The sequence below is a fragment of the Artemia sp. Qi Xiang Cuo genome, chromosome 4 (genome assembly GCF_049724085.1).
Source record: "Artemia sp. Qi Xiang Cuo chromosome 4, ASM4972408v1, whole genome shotgun sequence".
NCBI classification, from domain to species: Eukaryota; Metazoa; Arthropoda; class Branchiopoda; order Anostraca; family Artemiidae; genus Artemia; species Artemia sp. Qi Xiang Cuo.
The window spans coordinates 31,888,648-31,909,306 of record NC_142797.1 but is presented as its reverse complement, the minus strand read 5'-3'; the positions used below and the strand labels follow the sequence as shown (position 1 = coordinate 31,909,306).

At 34.7% G+C, this 20,659-nt stretch overlaps 1 protein-coding gene and 1 pseudogene across 3 annotated transcripts in view; both read right to left on the bottom strand.

Moving 5' to 3' along the window:
• The window catches only part of LOC148953014 (cytotoxic granule associated RNA binding protein TIA1-like), a 316,849-nt gene that overhangs the window by 135,114 nt on the left and 161,076 nt on the right, over positions 1 to 20,659 (bottom strand). For all 3 annotated transcript variants that reach the window (XM_089088228.1, XM_089088229.1, XM_089088230.1), the window contains one exon: positions 9,282 to 9,339. In XM_089088228.1, coding sequence (XP_088944354.1) covers positions 9,282 to 9,339 — 58 coding nt within the window. The remainder of the gene's footprint in view (positions 1 to 9,281; positions 9,340 to 20,659) is intronic.
• LOC148953015 (uncharacterized) lies at positions 17,016 to 20,632 on the bottom strand (annotated as a pseudogene).

The following is a 20,659-nucleotide window of genomic DNA, read 5'->3' as shown; positions in this document are numbered from 1 at the left end:
TACTTGAAGATTGCCGCCAAATGTAAGTGCAGTTTAGAATATACGAAAAGATCTATTTAATATTTCAACTTGGTAGAAAAAATGAGGCGAGTAAGTTAGTTTTTCTTTCAAGAATAATCATATTTTTAGGTATTAGAACATAAAGAAACAAGAGGTTATATGAATAGGACTTTTTGCGAAAACAGTGATTTAACTAAACCCAAAGCGAATACTTCGGCTATGCAGTCTTCATAGAAACAGAAGAAAAGAGCATTTTGTTTTGATTTCGAATGACCCAAAGATTGATACAATTTAGTAAAACAAAAAAGCCCAACTGAAAAATGTTACAAAGAAACTCAATCTTAGAAAAAACAATACTGCCAAAATATATCTTAGAAAAATAACTAATGCAAATATTATGATTGAATTAACGTTTTTATCCCACGACACGCTGACAGTTTAAAAATCTCTCTGACTTGGTGATAAATCGATACAAGACAATCAAATAAGCATATATCCCGGTTTAGCGTCCTCTCCTGACGGATACGAATTCAACACTGAAGGGGACTCAGAATTAAAAATTCAGGATGTGCAATTACGATGACAAATGAGACAATTATCTCGGCAAAACAAAAGATGTAGAAAGAAATAAAGAAAAGGAAAGAAACTATGACAAATTCTCAGCATGGCTAGAGTATAAATTTTCTCGAAAATCACTTTCACTCAGACAAAATTCTCCAATAATATTTTGAAATTGCAAAACAGGATCAAACAGTTCGTGGTAACGAACTGTAAGTAAGGAGCGACCCGGCTCAATGGTAACCGAAACTGTAGAAAACGGAATTTTAATTCCAATAGATACATCAAAAGAATCAAATATCAATGCTAAGTTCAAATAAAAAAGTTTCATCAAGTTTAGTCATACCCATCAAAAGTTACGCGCCTGAGAAAATTTGGTTGATTTCAGAAATAAGGGGGAAAGACCCCCTAAAGGTTATAGAACCTTAATGAAAATCTCACCATCATATTCAGCGTATTAGAAAACCCTACTGCGGAGGTTTCAAGCTCTTATCTACAAAAATGTGGACTTTTGTATTTTTTGCCAGAAGAAAGATCACAGATGCGTGTTTATTTGTTTGTTTGTTTTCACCAGAGGTGATCGTATCGACCCAGTGGTCCTAGAATATCGTGGGAGGGCTCATTCGAATGGAAATTAAAATTTCTAGTGCCCTTATTAAGTGACAAAAAATGGAGAGCAACTAGGCACCCTCCCCCGCTCATTTTTTTCCCAAAGTCACCCGATCAAAATTTTGAGAGAGCCATTTTGTTCAGCATGGTCGAAAATATGATAACTATGTCTTTTAGGACGACTTAACCCCCGAAGTCCCCAGGGGGAGGGCTGAAAGTTATGAATTTTACCCAATGTTAACATATAGTATTGGTTATTGGGAAGTATACAGACGTTTTCAGAGGGGATTTTTTCTGGTATTGGGGGAGGGGGGAATGGGTCGGGGGTTATGTGGGAGGATCTTACCACGAAGGAAGTTTTCATGGGAGAATGGACATTGCTATGAAGGGGGCGCCAGATTTCCCAGCATTATTTAAATAAAGATCAGAAATTATATATATAAAAAAACAATTTTTTTAACTGAAAGTAAGAAGCAACATCAAATCTTAAAACGACAGAAAACATTACGTATATGATTGGGTTCATCCCCTAGTCAATACCTCGCTTTAAGCCAAAGATTATTTAGTACTTTCATAAGAGCTATTTATTCTAATTAACGGCATTTGTGATTAAGGGGTCATTTTTAAAGAATTGGAACAACATTCGAAGTTTAGCTTAAAGAGCAAGGTATTGACTAGGGGGCGAACCCACTAATATACGTATTAAAAATATAAGAATATAGAGGTTCGTTGCGTAAGTTTATTCGTAAGTTACGTATATTTATTACTAATAAAAATGTTCGTAAATAAAATTAAACAGGTTTCGAGAAAGCCTTTTAACCAAACAAAAGTAAAACTAATATTCAATTTTTTTTATTATTATTCATGTAAGGTGAGCCAAAATCAAAACCTGCATCAATTCAAAAACGTTCAATAAGTTAAAAAAGTTTTTTAACTGAAAGTAAGGAACGACGTTAAAACTTAAAACGAACAGAAATTATTCCGTGTATGAAAGGGGCTGTCTCCTTCTCAACGCCTCGCTCTTTACGCTATAGTTTGACTTTCTCACAACTCTATTTTTTTAACAATGAAAAACTTTAGCGTAAAGAGCGTTTTAAGTTTTAACGTCGTTCCTTACTTTCAGTTAAAAAAAAACTTGTTTTTTTTTTATTTAATTACAAGAGGAAGTTAAAGTGCTAGACAATGTAAAATAGAATAAAAAAATAAAAAAAAAACAAATCATTAACTTCAGCAGACCTATAGGTAGGAACTTTTTTGGTTCGCCCGAGAAACAAGATTCCAAGAGATTCCAAGTAAAATTTACCAAGAGAAAATTTAAATGGATAGTGTAGCTGGCTTGTACAAATTGTGCGAATACCGCCCGAGGAACAAGATTCAGATTAGCTGTTCGTATTAAAGCAGCAGTGATAATCAAACAGTTCGTGGTAAAGAACTGTAGGTAGGGAGCAACCCGGCTAAATAGTAACCGAAACTCTAAAACACGGAATTCTAATACCAAGGGAAACATCAAAAGAATCAAATTTTTATGCTGATTTCAAATATATAAGTTTCATCAATTTTAGTCTTACACATCAAAAGTTACGAGCCTGATAAAATATGTTTTATTTTCAAAAAAGGGTAAAACATCCCTTAAAAGTCATAGAATCTTAATGAAAACCACACGATCAAATTAGGCGTATCAGTGAACCCTACAGTAGAGGTTTCAAGCTCCTATCTGCAAAAAATGAGAAATTTTGTATTTTTTTTTTGCCAGAAGAAAGATCACGGATGTTTTTTTTCTTCTTTTCTTTTTTATTAGGGATGATCGTATTAACCCAGTGGTCCTAGAATATCGCGAGAGGGCTCATTCGAAAGTAAATTAATAGTTCCAGTGCCCTTTTTAAATGACCAAAAAAATTGGAGGGCAACTAGGTCCCCTACCAGGCTCATTTTTTCCCAAGTTACCTGATCAAATTTCTAGATAGCCATTTTGTCCAGCATAATCGATATATCTAATAAATACGTCTTTGAGGGTGACTTAATGCCCCACAGTCCCCTGGGGAAGGGCTGCAAGTTACAAATTTTGCCCATTGGTTATTGGGAAGTATACAGACGTTTTCAGGGGGGATTTTTTCTGGTGGTGGGGGGGCACGTGGGAAGATATTTTCATGGAGGGGACATTGCTATGAGGGGGCGCTGGATTTCCCAGGATTATTTAAAAAACGATCAGTAAGTAAATTAAAAAAAAAGTTTTTCAACTGAAAGTAAAAAGCAACATCATAACTTAAAACGAAGAGAAATTATTCCGTATATTAGGGGGTTCGACCCTAGTCAATACCTCATTCTTTACGCTAAAGTTTTTTTTAGCATTTTCAAAAGAGCTATTTATTCTAATTAAACGACCTTTGTGATTCAGGGGTCATTCTTAAAGAATTGGAACAAAATTCGAAATTTAGCGTAAAAAGCGAGGTATTGACTAGGGGGCAAACCCCCCAATATACGTAATGATTTCTGTTCGTTCTAATGTTGCTTCTTACTTTCAGTTGAAAAAACTTGTTTTGTTTTTTATTTATTTTACACTTAAACCACTAGGAGTTTGTGCATGCTAACCCAGTCTAGCAAAATCTTACCAGACCATGGTAGGTTCAGCGGACTTCCAGAAGTCCGATTTTTACTACAGCCATATTGTAATAAAAAAAAACCTATTAATATCTCTTATTGTTATCTTCAAGGTCTTTCCTCAAGGTTCAATAATGAGCTAAAACATAAGTAACATTATTAATGTCCAGTCTCTGGGCCAAGGTAATCACACATTTTGTAGAAATAGAAAGGAGGATGTTAGGGGCCCTACAAAGGACCAAAAAAAAAGTTTATCCCTCATTAGTTTGAATAGTTTAGCTGTAATTCCTTGGGCAACGAGAAATTCACGAATACAATTTTTTTTGGGGGGGGGCATGGGTCTCCCTATATTAGGGCCAGAAAAAGAGCCAAAGCCCTTTTCCTGGTGAGCTCAAAACTTACATCCTTAAGTCCTTGGGCTAAAGGAACTTCAATATTGACGAATAAATAATTTCTCTCACGAAAACATATGGGCCGGACAAAGAGGTGTAGCCTATATTTTGAGTTGTATTTATTGATTCATAGTAATCATTTATATTCGTTTCGTATAGTTATTATATAGCTTAATTTCTGCCCATTTTAGATTTTAAGATAGTTCTTTACTTCCTTTGAAAAGACTTCTTTTTTGAAAAGAGATTTTTTATTCATTATTGACCATTCAGCGAAAGGATTTAACTAATTGAATGTTAATAATTAAAATAGAAGTTTCAGATGTGACTACCGTAAATAAAAACAGAAAATGTACACATTTCGCAAATTGTGTTCAATTTCAACTGATGTCAGTAATTAGGAGTTAAGGAGCTTTAATTTACTGCAAATTTGAGAGTAGTATTGCAATTTAGAACTCGAAACCAAATAAAACTTTAATTAAATATTACAAAACTGGCATTTGTTTTCCAGTAAAGCAATATTTAGGGATATTTTTTACGCTTTCTCATTAAAAGTATGAGGTATTCTTACTTATTAAAAATTTGACTTAATTTGAGGTATAATATTACAATATAAAGTCCAAGATACATTTTTCACAAATTGGCATTTAAGAATTTATAATCTTGCAGATAACAGATGTAAGATTAGTGAATCAATACAAAAATGGAAAATTAAGACAAAACTATTTCACAAAGTGATTGTGTTAAAAATGTGTTTAATACAAGTGTTTGATTATTTGATTGATAGTATTGTCTTATCGAAAATACGTTTTTCAAAATTGGGTTGTATTAATGGTTCGAGAGCCATTCTTATTGAATTTTTAGTGTTTGCAATAATAAATATTTTTTATTATGTATGTTACTCTATAATCCTCTTAGTGTATTTTTGTATGTATAGAGGGTTCAAATATATTATTATAAATTTATTACAATTTACCCACCTCCCCGTACCTTCCTACATTTATCAGTACAATCCGCACTTGAAACTTTTCATCATCATACGAACGCATTAATACCGAAAACACTTGCATTAAAACGAAAAAAAAAGGTTTATTAAGACATAAAGCCCAAAAAGCCCTTACTAATTATTAATAATTACTAAAGCATTCCATGACTCCCAGACACACCCATTTTTATTACTTTTTTCTATTAACTTAAACAATTTTGAAAGCGATTAGAACGTTATTACTGGTGTTTACATTAAGAGAACTTAATATCTTTGCACAGGGAAGCACTCCTGAATCAGAAATATGATATACTGTTATCAAATTAATTTCAAGTTCCCACTAATCAATCCGATCATTTGATTCAAAATGTCGGCCCTCTATTTTCATAACGCATTCCCTGCAAAAATAATAGTTTTGAGATAAACGACTTTTAAGATATTCTTCGTTTGAACCTTTTAGGATATGAAATGTATACCAAGAGCACAAAATGAAACACACTCATATGAGTGTACCTTTTAAGATATTCCTCGTTTGAACCTTTGAGGATATGAAATGTATACCAAGAGCACAAAATGAAACACACTCATATGAGTGTACCTTTTAAGATATTCCTCGTTTGAACCTTTTAGGATATGAAATGTATACCAAGAGCACAAAATGAAACACACTCATATAAGTGTACCTTTTAAGATATTCCTCGTTTGAACCTTTTAGGATATGAAATGTATACCAAGAGCACAAAATGAAACACACTCATATGAGTGTACCTTTTAAGATATTTTTCGTTTGAACCTTTTAGGATATGAAATGTATACCAAGAGCACAAAATGAAACACACTCATATGAGTGTACCTTTTAAGATATTCCTCGTTTGAACCTTTTAGGATATGAAATGTATACCAAGAGCACAAAATGAAACACACTCATATGATTATACCTTTTCTTTCTTTCTTTAAAAAAAGGAAACTACAGTAGATAAAAAATTGTCTGCACTTAATGATTCTAAAATTAGTTTAAATCAAAGAGGGTAATATAATGACTTTACTAACTTCTTCAATCAACCCGGCTGGGGTAGTAGCCAAAGTAATGTGTTTAACTCAAAACCATCAAAATGAAGGGAGTACACCATGGAAGGGACGGGTTAATGCTAAATAAGGAACTTTTTAAGTCTCAGCCATCTAACCATCTTAAAACAGACCTTGATTAAGATTAGGTAAAATTTCACTGACCAGTCCCTCAAAAAAATATACATGATTATGGAATCACACATATTAAAATATAGCACCTGACAATATCCCTTATATGCAATGGAAGAAAAAAAGAAAAGAAAATTATATTCGCGTAAAACTGACATTCTAGTAGATTATGTCTGCAAAGGGCCAATGAATAATACCAATGTTAAGCTAATATTAACTATATTGGAGACAGGCGGAAAAACGTTTGAAAAATTTTAGCTTCAAATTGAATTATCAATTATTAAAAAAAAAACTAAGAAGGTATTTAAAAATTTAATACCAAATGATGGAAGATTACGAGAAACAGAATGCTTGTATTTAACAAAACTTCTTTGGGTAAGTGTCGGATGGGAACAGAGTTTACATGGAATGATGCAAATCCTACGATAGAAGAGTTTGCATGGTTTGGTCATTACATGTTTCTTCTTCATCATTTCTGTATGCATACAAAAAGATGTAAAATATTTTTTTTTTCAATTCATCTATCCAAAGTGTTCCCTTCATTATTAAAAAAGTTACGATCAAAATGAGGATTTGTTGAATAATAGAATATCAGTGCCCGCTCAAAGTTATGGCGTGCTGTGAAATTAGCTGGATTTATTAACCTGCCGTTCAAAGTATTCTTCGGGAAATCACAATTTACAAGTGTCCTCGAAATTACGATATAAAATGATGGTCCTGTCTAAATTCTGATGGCATTTAGTGGAGCCTGATGTGAAAAATCCGAAAAGAAAGAGTTTCGAACTCGGAGGAGTAACCAAGTTAGTAAACTCTGATTGACAGTGTTACACGTGAGCACGTCCGATTGGGTTAATGCCAATTCTCCTTGAATGCAAATTCAAATGTAATCAAATGCAAATTCCAGGTGTAACACATTGAAAATCAAGTTTTTTAGATGATAAATGAGATTTTTTTTTTTTTATACCGTAAAGTTGAAGATATTCTTCTCAATTTGTTGCAATTGCTCATGACGGTGACAAAATAAAAAAAAGGAAGGCTCAAAATGCATACACATAACACTGGCCTCTTCTGGGGTGAAGTGCAAATCCAATTAAACACGGCTGCAACAAAGGCTGAAACGCGAGAGGGAGGGGCGCCCACTTTCCACCACCTGATGTACATTTCAGAACGAAACATGTGCTGTGCAGTTCCACCATGCTTGGCACACTTCCTCTACATTTGCAACATGCCACCTGTTGTATGTGATTACCGAAATTATGTGACCCTCACTTTTTTTTTTTTTTTTTTTTTTTGATGGATAGATATGGGTACATTCCCCAGGTGTAGGAATTCATTTTCAATAATATCTAATTAAGAAAAAAAAATGCAAAAAAAATATATTAGAGCAAAAACAGCCAAACCACTTCATCAATAGCGGACGAAAACTCCAAAGAGGACTATCAATCCAGGCGACCTCGCCGTTTCAGCAAATTGGCCCTTAATCTCTCTCTTTCTACCAAATTTTGGAACTATTACTTTGCAAATGAAAAACAAAACTCCAAAATAGATATATGGTCCTTCCAAGGATTTTCTTAAGAAACTTCCACAAGAAGGCGAGGAATCGAGAATGAGCGCATCCAGGCCTTAAAACTAACTTTTTAAGAAAAATACTTTCTGGTTTACTGTAAATTTTCACTATGAGCGTCTAATGGTTGTAAGACCATTAAAATAGCTCCTGAATCTTTAAGATCCAATAGAGAGCATTTAACGTCATCCCTATCCAGCCTAGTATCATCAAACGCGAATAATAGGCTACTAATTTACTTTTCTGGTAAATTTGCTTTGACTTTAGACGGCCGTAGTGGCACAGAAAATCTACATTTTTCAAAGTACTCAAGGGCAGAGTCCCCATGCATTTAAAAGAAAGTAGAAATCGTTCATTAGAGATACACAGAGACTTTAGAACACACGATGAATTCAAATCAACCAGGGGAATATTGCCAGTGTTCCACAGAAGCAGAGAGCTAGAGTCGTATGATCAGAGATTCGCAAAACAGACGGCAAGTGGAGCTAACCCATGGGGACACTAATGAGAAGGGGTCCTTTGAAAGACAGAAATATTATGCAACCAGAATATTAACATCCCACGGAAAGTGATACCATATCTTATTCAATTGGTCATCCTCAAAAGGGAATCGCATTCTAAAAGATTGAGAAATTGATGCGTCGAAAAGACTACTTCAAGCAATATATATATATATATATATATATATATATATATATATATATATATATATATATATATATATATATATATATATATATATATATATATGCACATACTAACTCACTGCAACGCCAAACCACCTGAGGCCAACAGAGCTACGCAAGCTCCTCCATCACAATCTGTTTAAATCTTCCCTCTCTACATCCAAAGCCTCCTTCTTTGCATCGTTCCAAGAAGTCCCCATCTCCCGTAAGTCTAAGTCTACAATAAAAAACATGAATAAACGCACCAAAATTTGCTTATATGCATTTTTTTACGTTTTACAGACCGGAAAAATTTCGGGGGGGGGGGCTACATATAATAACTTTAAATATAAGACATGTCTTAGCATTAAGACATTCTACAATAAAAACTCTTCCAGCATTACTAGTAATCCAGGCATTGGTTTTTGAACTCGCATGCTCGATCAGTAAGTCCAATTTACCTACGAATTTTCCAGCATCCTAAAAACTCAAATACTTGAATTTTCTTATTTTCCAAAATTTTTTTTAGATCTTTTTATCAACAGCAAAAATTGTTGGAAATTCGACGTTTAAGCGTCTTAAGCATTTGTCACGGTAATTAGAAATTGTAAAATTATTTCTACTGTCGCACTAATTAGGCCTATAATCAGGCCAAACATATTTGGAATAGAAAAAAAGAAAACAAATTACAATAAAAAACCAGAGAAAAAACTTACTGCTAGTATCAGTCTTCGGTGCATTTCCAGGGGAAGTGGCCCAATTCACCTTCATTTCCTGGAAGAAAAAGAAACTAACTAAGAGAGCTATTCCAGCCAATTTGCTACAATTGACTCTATTAACAGACAAGGCAAAACTAACAGGTTCAAGAAAAATTGGACGAAAGAAGTTGAAAAAGCAGCCTAAAACTTTTTAAGATGTCTGACATCTACGTTGATTCGTTAATTGCTTAATTTTTAATCACTATTAGAGGGGAAGAGGGGAGCTTGGTTCGAGTCTCGTATTTCTAAACAGCCTACAGATTGCCAAAAAACCTAATTGACAATTTAACTTTGTATCCTTACAAGGAAACCTAAAAAAATCAGGATGTACTACTCCATTGTAAATAAATGAAAAAATGTGGCCACTGAATGTGAAAATAGAATTAAATTTGACTGAACTTCATTTTGAAATGTACTTTAGAACATTCTTGATACTCAGATACATTAATAAACACACAAAAAAACTCTACATTTTTTCCGGGCAGTCGGTAGCCTAAGTTACATGCGGAACCAGAAATGGATCTTCTTCACCATTTTCCACCTCATTAACTATAGACTATAGTCTATAGTCATTAACTATAACTATATAAAATCATTAACTATAACTATAGACTCACTGAAGTGAGAAAATGTATAAAATAGTTAAATATAACTCACTTTTTAAAAACATAGATAGCTGTAACAAATGATAAAAAATTGTCCAAGAGTAGATCAGCTGGACTTATGATATACTCAATTAAATTTGAATTATCCAATACACTCAAACTCAATCATACTTCTAATGCAGATGGTATTCTGTTACAATTATTAGAAGTGCATTATTTATTAAGTTTGGCAAATTGTCTGAAGACCAGGGACAGATATGCAATTTTTAGTGCATAAAGAAACTCCATATAAGCGACGCGACATTCGAGTTACTGAGACATGTCCAATTAATGATGGGCGAAAAAAACAACCCGTGATTCTTCGCTTGCCGGTATACATTCCCACTAAGACGGACGATTTTGCGACAAGCCAGCAGGTGTGACGCCAAAATAAGAAGATACTTATATCACTGGATTCGTTAGTTTCAGATCTATCCATTCCCCGAGCCGGAATATGACATTACTTAAACTTTTGCTTCAGCAAGGATCTAGACCTGCTCTAAAAAGAGGAAAATTGCCCTTTTTTCAACAAATATTCGTCATATTTTCAGTCTAAGAAACATTTACAGTAATTTTCAATATGTAATTCAGCAGATGGATAGAGTTGAGTTTAAGCTAATGAATGATATTAACTTTGTCGTCTTACGCTGAAATATAATACGTTAGGAGAGCAGAAAAGCACAATAGCCTACAAAAAATTTAACAGGGAACATAGACCTTAATTGACATTTTTTCTGCTTAGATTCAGTCACTTGAATTATCACTCGATAAGAATAATGATTTTTTTTTTTGCGTAGAAGACATCTGCACATGCAGGAAAATCTTTAAAAATTCTCTGCGAAGCAAGGCCGTATTCATAGGGGATCTGGGTTTAAACCCCCTACCCTTCTCCCTGAAATTGTTGTCCGACTCGTAAAAACGTAACAAAGATGAATATAAACAAATTGCTGATGTATTTTTAAAGCTTTTGTAAAAACCACTCCAAAAAATTCCCCCGAATAAAATCCCTGATACGCTCTTGCTGTGAAGATTAGCTTATATTGTTATTTCGGTAAAACTTCTAGACAAAAAACAGAAGGGCCCTTTACAATCCAAATTTATTCTACTTCTTCCATTAGACTAAAACAGAATAAGGCATAAATAATCGCCTCTTAAAATTTCAATATGCACTTTCTTGTCTTTTTAGTGGAGAATTGTATAAGTAATTTGTTACATTCAAATATACCATCAGCAAGAATCCATGCAAAAAAATTTCGAAAATAATCCCTTTTGTAGAAACACCAAACAAGGCCATAAAACGAAGAAAACAGATTTACAGAGCAATTCCATGAAAACTTATTACACTGTTTTTATTTAGAAAAGACCCAAAAAAGGTTAAATTTGTAACTTTACAAGCCTTTTATGCATCTACGTCTTAAGAGAACAATCAAGAGAACGTCAACAACCAAAAATAAAAGCGAGTCCAATCAAAAATCAAATGACACTTTCGCTTCAGTCGATCGTGCGAAACTGATATTTGAGTTGTTCAGAGGCCGATTTTTTCCAAGTCCATAAAATAAACAGCAGGATAGAGAAAACACAAAAAAAATTTCTTCTGTTATGGTGGGAAAACTCCAAAATTTTGACTCTTTGCGCATATACTTGAGCGCAAACAATACTCTAAGTGTATTTTAGAATGAACTTGGATGGCTATTAGATTTTCATCGATTTTTTTATTTATATGATAAAATATACACGATATATACGACTAAAATATTTGCAGATTTTTCAGAGTTTACACCTGTCTTGCTCTTTTCTTTTACTTTGAATTAAATGAATTTCAGTTTATAAGCAAATATAATCAATAAATAAATAAATCATCGGCTTATTCTAAAATGGTTTAGCTTATTTCGAAAACAAAAACGAACAAGTTTGAGGCTGAAGCTGCAACTACTTCATTCTGGAAGCCTTTTGAGATGAATGTTGCTACTTCGAGACTGCTTCAATAAAGGTAAAGGTTAAATTTAATTACATCCTCCTTCACAGTACTACACACTCTTGCTGTCAAACCGCTGGCGCACGAACCGACAACAACAACAAAAAGACTTAAAAAGTCCTATACAAGAGCTATAACGTGTTCTTTAGATTAATGTTTCGCTCTTGGAAGATGCACCTTTAATGTTTCAATGATTGCAAAACGAAATCAATTATCACATCAACAGTGATGTATACATAGGTCTAATTCCAAAATAAGTTTCAAGCCCTCTTTCTTTCTCGTTAACTGAAAGGTTGTTTTCTGTTCATTATATTACTTGAAAAGCAAACAAACATTTGTTAAGGGTAATTGTCTTTATTGTTCCCGCTCAATTTTCGAAACTGGTCTTACAGATCTTGGTAACGCCACTGCTTGTATCTCGTCGATAGCAAACCCGGTATGAGACTATTGACAGAAACACAATTAGTCTTCGACACCTGGGTTCTTTTTTGTTAATCCAGTTTAACGCAGGAGAAAAAAAACAAAAGTAAAAGCACGTTAGATTCTATGAAGATCAAATTAGATGAGCAGGTTAAGATATGTAGAAGAAAATATAACCACTGCTGAACTAAAAATTGTATTTTTTTCATATGAAATTAATCTTGATTGGGTCACTTTGGGAAAAAAAGAGCGTGGGAGGGGGCCAAGTTGCCCTTCAATTTTAATTTCCGTTCAAATGAGCCCTCTTACGATGTTCTAGGACCAATGGGTTTATTCGATCACCCCTGGAAAAAAAAACAACAAATAAACACGCATCCGTGATCTTTCTTCTGGCAAAATATACAAAATTCCTCATTTTTGCAGATAGGAGATTGAAACTTTTTCAACAGGGTTTTCTAATACGCTGAATCTGATGGTGAGATTTTCATTAGAGTGCTACGACTTTTAGGGGTTGTTTCCCCTTTTTTCTAAAATAAGTCAAATTTTATCAGACGCGTAACTTTTGATACATATTTGAAATCAGTATTAAAATCTGACTCTTCTGATGTATTAGTATAAAAATTCTGTTTTTTAGAGTTTCGGTTAATATTGAACCGGGTCGCTCCTTACTTACAGTTTGTTACCACGAACTGTCTGACAATGGGTAAAGTTCATAACTTCCAGCCCTTCCCACGGGAACTGTGGGGATTAAGTCATCCTAAAAGACATATTTATTAGATTTTCGACTATGCTAAACAAAATTGCTATCTAAAAATTTTAACTGGGTGACTTTGGGGAAAGAATTAGCACCGGACGGGGCCAAGCTGTCCTTTAATTTTTTGGTCAACTGAAAAAGGCACTATAAATTTTTTTTTTCTTTCATATCTGTTCTCACATTATTTTCTAGGACTAACGTATTTATACGACAACCACTGGGTAAATAAAAAAAAAGAAAGAAAAAAAAAAACAAATAAACACTCAACCGCGATCTTTATTCTGACAAAAATACAAAATTCCGCATTTTTGCAGATAGGAGCTTGAAACTTCCACAACAGGGTTTTCTGATACGCTGAATCCGATGGTGTTATTTTCATTATAGGTCTATGACTTTTTGGGGGTTTTCCATTTTTTTTTGAAAATAAAGCAAATTTCCTCAGGCACGTAACTTTTGATGAATAAGACTGAACTTTGTAAAACGTGCATATTTGGGATCAGCATAAATATGTGATTATATTGATGCATCTGTTGGCATCAAAACCCCGGTTTTTAGAGTTTCGGTTACAATTGAGCCGGGTCTCTCCTTACTTACAGTTCGTTACCACGAACTGTTTGATATCAAAAGAATCGGCTTATTATGCTGATTACAAATATAAAGTTTTATTAAGTTTTGTGTTACCTAGCAAAGGCTACAAGCCTGAGAAAAATTGCCTGATTTTCGAAAAGGAGGGAAAATACCCCCTAAAAGTCAAAGAATCCTATTGAAAATCACACCACCAGATTCAGCGTATTAGAGGATCCTACTGTAAAGGTTTCAAGCAGGGTGCTACCACTTCGAATAACCGTCATAAGCATCAAAAGTCATAACATCCAAAAGGAAAATCCGTCAGAACCACCAACCCTCACAACATCCAAAAAAATCTGTAATATTATATAAGAGCAAAAATTATATATCATTTTCTAAACAAAATGCGGATCTATAGTTGAACATCAGGGGGTGATGGAAAATCATAGCATATAATAAATACTTAGCCCAACCTACCCTAGCTACCTTTCCCCACCTAAACTCCCCAAAAGTCTAGTTTTAAACTTTGGATGTTGTGACGGTTGGTGGTTCTGACGGATTATTTTGTCGATGTTATGATGGATTTTGTGGATGTTATGGCGTTGGATGTCCTGACGGTTGGATGTTATTACGCCTTTCCGTTTCAAACTCCTGTCTGAAAAAATGTGGAATTTTGTATTTTTTTACCAGAAGAATGATCACAGATGCATGTTGTTTTTTTTTCCAGGGGTGATCGTATCTACCCAGTGATTCTAGAATGTCGGGAGAGAGGTCACTCGAACAGAAATTAAAAGTTCTAGTGCCCTTTTTAAGTTACCAAGAAGATTGGAGAGCAACTAGACCCCTCCCACGCCCCTTTTTTTCTAAAACTGGTGATTCAATATTTGAGGGCGCCATTTTGTTCAGCATAGTTGACAGGCCCAATAAATATCCTATGCAGTTAACATAACCCCCGCAGCCCCTGGGGAAAGGTCTTTAAGTTAAAAATTTTGCCCATTGTTTGCGTATAGTATTTGTTACTGGGAAGTATGCATACATTTTTAGGATGGGGGAGGGGAGAATTTTCTGCTGGGATAACTTTCCAAGGGTAGAATTTTCCAGGTGGAAGGAAGTTCGGGGGGGGGGGTGAACTTTAAAGGGGAAATTTTATAATGGGGGACTCTCCCGTAATTCATGTACGAAATTATTTTTATATGTCTTGTTTTAGCTTTACCGACTCAATTTTACCCACGGAGATGTTGAGGGTAATTGTCCTGGTTAAATTTTCACCGGGATTTAACTGTCTATAGGATATTTTCGTGGAGAGTGGATTTTTCCGTGTAGATTTAGCCAGATTTTCTGGCATTATTTAAAAAATGATCAGAAATTAAGTAAAAAAATAAATATTCATTTATTTATCTGTTTATGCATGTATGTATTTGTAAATTTTTCCCCCACAACGGCTCCATACTTTTGTTTTAAAATTGGCGCCCTGGGATATTTTGCCTGAAAAAAAAACCCATCTACTTGGGTCACAAGTTTGAGAAATGTTTTAGGAGACCTAATTTAAAAAAATAATTCATATTAGTTACGTCATATCTATGAAAATATTTAAAAAGCACAAATACGTCATTTCCGCGTCAGGGGCTGTTCTTTCATTTTTACTATCTATGGCTCATGTAAAAATACACAAAAACAAGGCTAAGTATAAAATATCAAATGTAATGATACTATTTACAAAAGATATTTCCAGCAGTTTGATAATATCTTTAGGACTTAAACATAAATTAACTCTTGCTCAAAATGAACAAACTAGAGCATCAAATGAGACAAGATCAAGAGGACGACCTTCAAAAACGTAAATCCGCAATCGGTGAAAATGAACATTCTAGACCATCAAATGTGACATGACTAATCCAAGCAGCTAAGGTAAAGGGTATTGAAAAAAATATCTGATGATAAAGAAAATGAATAAAAAAAATATGTCGTTAGAATACTGGCGAAAAAGAAAATTTTTAGTTGAAAACTAAATTTAATAAAAAACAAATACGCGTTAATAGTAAACCGGCATCGAAATTAACCACGACTCAAAAACGAAACTGAAATATAAAGAAATGCGTGGTTAAAAGATAAGCAGCAGTGGAAATTGCAACGAGTCAAAAACGAAAGTGATGCGGTCACTGAAAAAAAATTCTAAAGTAATGATGAACGAAATTGAAGGACAAAGACATATGCGATTAAAAGATAAGCGGCAGCGAGACTTACAGCAAGGAGAAAAAAAGAAGTACAAAAAATGCGGTTACAAGACACACTACAATGGAAATCAGGACGAATCAAAAATTAAAGTGAAGAATAAAGAAATATGTGGCTAAAAGATAAGTAACAGTGGAGATATTGGAAGAAATATTGCGAAACACAAAAAACTATGCCAAAGGTTACATGAAAATGTCCAGGATAATGTAAATCAGCCTGCTGCTTCACTGTAGCAGCAGCCTTGGATACGAGACAAGTGACAATGAAAATCGATATATATATATAAAAGCCTGTCTATCACATCACAAATAAAAAATTGTTAAACACATGCAAAAAGTCAAGGATGATGTAAATCAACCTCCTGCTTCACTGTAGCAACAGCATCGGATATGAGACAAGTGACGATGAAAATGGTGGGAAGAAAAAGATGGAATATCGAGTGGCTTTCCACTCTCTGAAATCATGTACACCAGGCAGTGCTTACCAAGCGTGGTGGGAGTGTGCAAAGAACGGCGGACCTGTGAGAGCTATACCAAGAGTGTTGGAACTATGCCAAGCACGGTGGATATGGGACAAGCCTGGTAAAAGGACACGACTTTGATCATCACAGCAAGCTGGGATTATGCATTATACACTTACTAATTAAAATTAAAGAGCCGTAATAATCACATCACATCACATCAAAAATACAAGTACATCAAAATGCATCACATAAAATACATCAAACACAAAGATTCATTTATTCCAAATCAGACCAAAATATTTCTTCAAAACCGCTGTTTTCATGCGCTGAATGACTGGTGGATTCTTCGTTGTCTCCCGATCCCTTCTGTGTATTTTTCTTGTTGTCCACGTCAACCAGACTTGACCTTCTTTTCTCCCTCTTTTGGTTTCTTGAGACAAGCTTGGCTCTCTGGTGTTCATATCCTCTGACACCATAGGCTCTCTGATTTCCTTATTCCTTACCAACCTCGAGTCTAAAATTTCAGGTAGTAAGGATTCATTCCAGAAAGCTTCAAGCTTTGGAAATACTTTCGCCCAGTATTCTTTTGACCGGTGAACTGTAATTATTTCCCAGTCATCAATGGAGTTAAAAACTATTAAGTGGCATATCTTTCTATCTAGGATCTCGAGTTAGCCTTGTATCTGGGAAAAATACCTATGATTTTTTTTAAACTGAAGACCTCCTCTGGATAATTCAATAAAAAATCCTTTGAATAGATTTTTGGACTGAGCAGCATAAAAAATGGTTTTGAATTCTGGTATATTATGCACAGTTTTTATCTCTATAGGTGTGCCATCAGGGAGCAATCCATCTACAGATGCACCAAGATATTGATGTTGTGGATGCACACTAAGTCCTTTTTTTTCTCCCTTTATAACATTTAAGTTGAATTTCTTTTCATACGCTTCTAGAGCAACTACTTCTAAATCCAAACCCTTTTTCATAAGGGCAGAGCAGAATTTAGGTCCCTAATTTCGAATTCGCTTAACAATTGGGGCAACTCTAGTACTATTTTTTCTAGTTGCAATTCTATGAAAATAACTGCTCGTTATTCTCCTAGGTCTCTCTTCAACCCAGTTCTCATTTTTTGATTGCCCCTTGGTATTATAAAACAAACGGCTAATACTAGCACTATCCAATTTTAAATGTTGCTTATTATATTTTTGTCTGGCTGAGCTTATTTCATCAGAAGTCATATCTGGCTTATTGCAGTTTGGTCCATAGTCCCGATCGCCAAAGTTGTTATTTCTGTTTTTTAACTTAGCAAAATGTTTTCCTCCAAGAGAACTATAATAACTGGTCAAATTACGTTTAGATCTTAAGCGATGTTCTGCTGTTTTTTTGCAATACTTTTTCGTCAAGCAAGAAGGACTGGACCTAAAAATATTTTTCCAAGCTAATTGATGCCATTTTGGACCTGAATTATAAGCAAGGCTGGCTCCATTTACTCTTGCATGGTATGAAACTCCCTTAGACCGGCTGATTTGCTTTCCCCCGATGAAATATGCAACAATTGACATGTAGCTATCAGCGAAGTTTGTAGTTCCGTCATTTTGTAGCCGCTCTGATTTTCTACACACAACCTCAACCCCCTGTAATAACATCCTCAAACAATTGCATGGGCAGAGTATTCCATCGACTTTCTATTTTGTCATTAATGAATCTTGAGCAACCGGAATCGGATTTTGTGTGGTTTCCAAAAACATTATACGGGCCTCTTTTTAACAGGCTCTGCAATTCTTCCGCTGTTCCATTATTGTTGGAATTTATTTTGATCAAACCCCTTAAATTTTTGGTCAATTGCTGGATAATTCATCTGGGAAGAAATTTGGTGTACAAACCTTTCTTATTTTTGCACAAGATGCGTTGTATAGTACTTTGTGACGTGATTGGCACATTCATCTTTCCGTATGTTTGAACTGTAAGAGACACACTGTTTTAGCTTATAAAAAACACTTGAATCACCGTCACCAATAAGCTCTAAAAACTGTAATCCCTGCATCTTTTCACTGGAACGAAAGCCTTCAACTAGAATGTCTGTTTCCATGCTCTTCGAATTTCCGTTATAGTTCAGAAAGCAGAAATGGTCTTCAGGACTTACTTTAGAGTTTGCAGAAGAAAAACATATATAACAGTATTTATTTTTTATGCCAACATATAACAGTTTTTTCGTAAATGCATCTATGATAACCGCAACACATCCTTTGGCTGAATAATCATGCCCTTTGCTACGCTTATTCCACCCTCCATCACATATCACTTTTGTCCAGTATGAGTCCTCTTTATACCTATCTTCATGAATGGCTAATTGTAAGGCCTCTCGTCCATTTTCTCGCAAAATTTCCGACAAACTATTCATCCAAGCACTACCCAGCTGTCTTTCAATACGAGAATAAACTATTTGCGACATTGGCTTCACTCCAAGCACTCCGAAGAGCTCACACAGTGTAGAATATCCACCTCCAGTGCCCATGGCTCCCCAAACGGCCTTCAAATTCAAGCAACCTTTTAAAATTGAGTATTTTTTTGAGAAAGTAACTTGTTTACTTTCCGTACTAAAGCTTGAAAGATATTCTTTTACACTTGCTACTGGACATTCTGGTTCATTTTTAATCCTCTTTTCCCAGTTACACTTTTTACATTTAACTTTCAGTTCAGTTTCCAGGCCTTTCTTTTCTAATTGTTTTATTATCAAATTTTCATATGATAGTCTACAACTAATCTTGTGTGTGAATACAGAAGCTACTTCACTGAGGAAATGTCTTAGATTTACAATGCAATTTCCATCTGAAATTCCAGATAAGTCAATATCGGTAAGTGTTACTGACCCATCGAAACCTGAAGAACCTCCACCGCTTCCCAAGTGCTGTGCTTCGTTTAGTTTAGGATTTACTGAAAGTTCTTCTGTAATTTCAGATGAGGTTGAAAAATAATCTTTTTGTTCTCCAAGCTGTTCCTTCCTAAAAATAAAAAATTAAACATAAAAAAGGAATGCTGGTTGATAAACTCATCATTCACAACATATATACACATAAGGGAAGTAATTATTGATGTATTGGAAACACTACTACTGCTAACAACTCACCGCAGCACTAAGTCACCTGAGGCCAACACAGCTCCACACGCCCCCAACCCATCTTCTTATATTCAAAGCCCCCTTTTACACCCTCCTTGGAAGTTCCCATTTCCCTTGAATCTTTCTTTATGACATCATTCCACTCCAACCACAGACGACCTGCTTTTCGTTTAGCCCTAGGTGGTTGGCCGAAAAGGAAAAATCTTCAGCAGTTTGTCATCTCTCATCCGCAGAACGTTCCCTAGCCATCTCAAACTTTCTCTCATTATAGTCTTAGAAAGTGGGATTGGACCACACTGGGACAAATCCGGATTGACTATTCCCTCTTAATTTATTAACATGTCAATACAACATTTTTATTATCATGCCGTCTAGCTGCATCTTCCAGATCCTCGGCAATTTTAGCCAAGGTCTCCACTTCACACCTCCTGAGTTCATATTTTATGCTTTCTCCACTTTTATTACATTTTTATTTTCATATGATCCATTGGAAGTGCTCTGTTTTATACAGCTCATAAGGATAGACATAACTTTACAAATCTCAGGAATAGCTCAGGGATAGATTATTGTTTTTTCCCTTTAGAAACTACTATAAAAAAAAGCCGAAGTAAAGCTTATTGCATATCATTATATACCAGAACTCCAGTGTCAAGGCCCTGGGATGTCTTCTTCATAGCTTCACAAGTCTGATAGCTGGAAACCAGGCGCTAGAAAGGCCCCCTACTCCCCCTCCTCGCCCAAAAAACAAAGCTAAAAAACTTTCAAGCAAGTTTGCTTCCTCTATTGGATATCCTGGAGGCAAGTAGTTAATCTTCCTCCAAATCATAAAACATCCTTTCACCTGAAACAGAAATTTTTATTGTTTGTGTAGAGCTGGTAAGATTTTTCTGCATCCTCCTCCATAAAATTACATTGTACGTGCCTGGGAAGCCTAACCTGAATTTGTCTCCTAACCATTGTACATATAATAAAAGTTTTTTTCCATAAATTTTAGATTGAAGGGGATGTAAACCCAGAACCCATCGGAAGCAATTTTAAAAGCTTGTGGACTGGATGGAATGAACATTAGTATATGTAATATTTACTTACCGGTATTTTAAATTCAGCCACCTTCTGTTTATATTTTTCTTCCTCATGGCTAAAAGGTCTTTTTGACAGTTTCT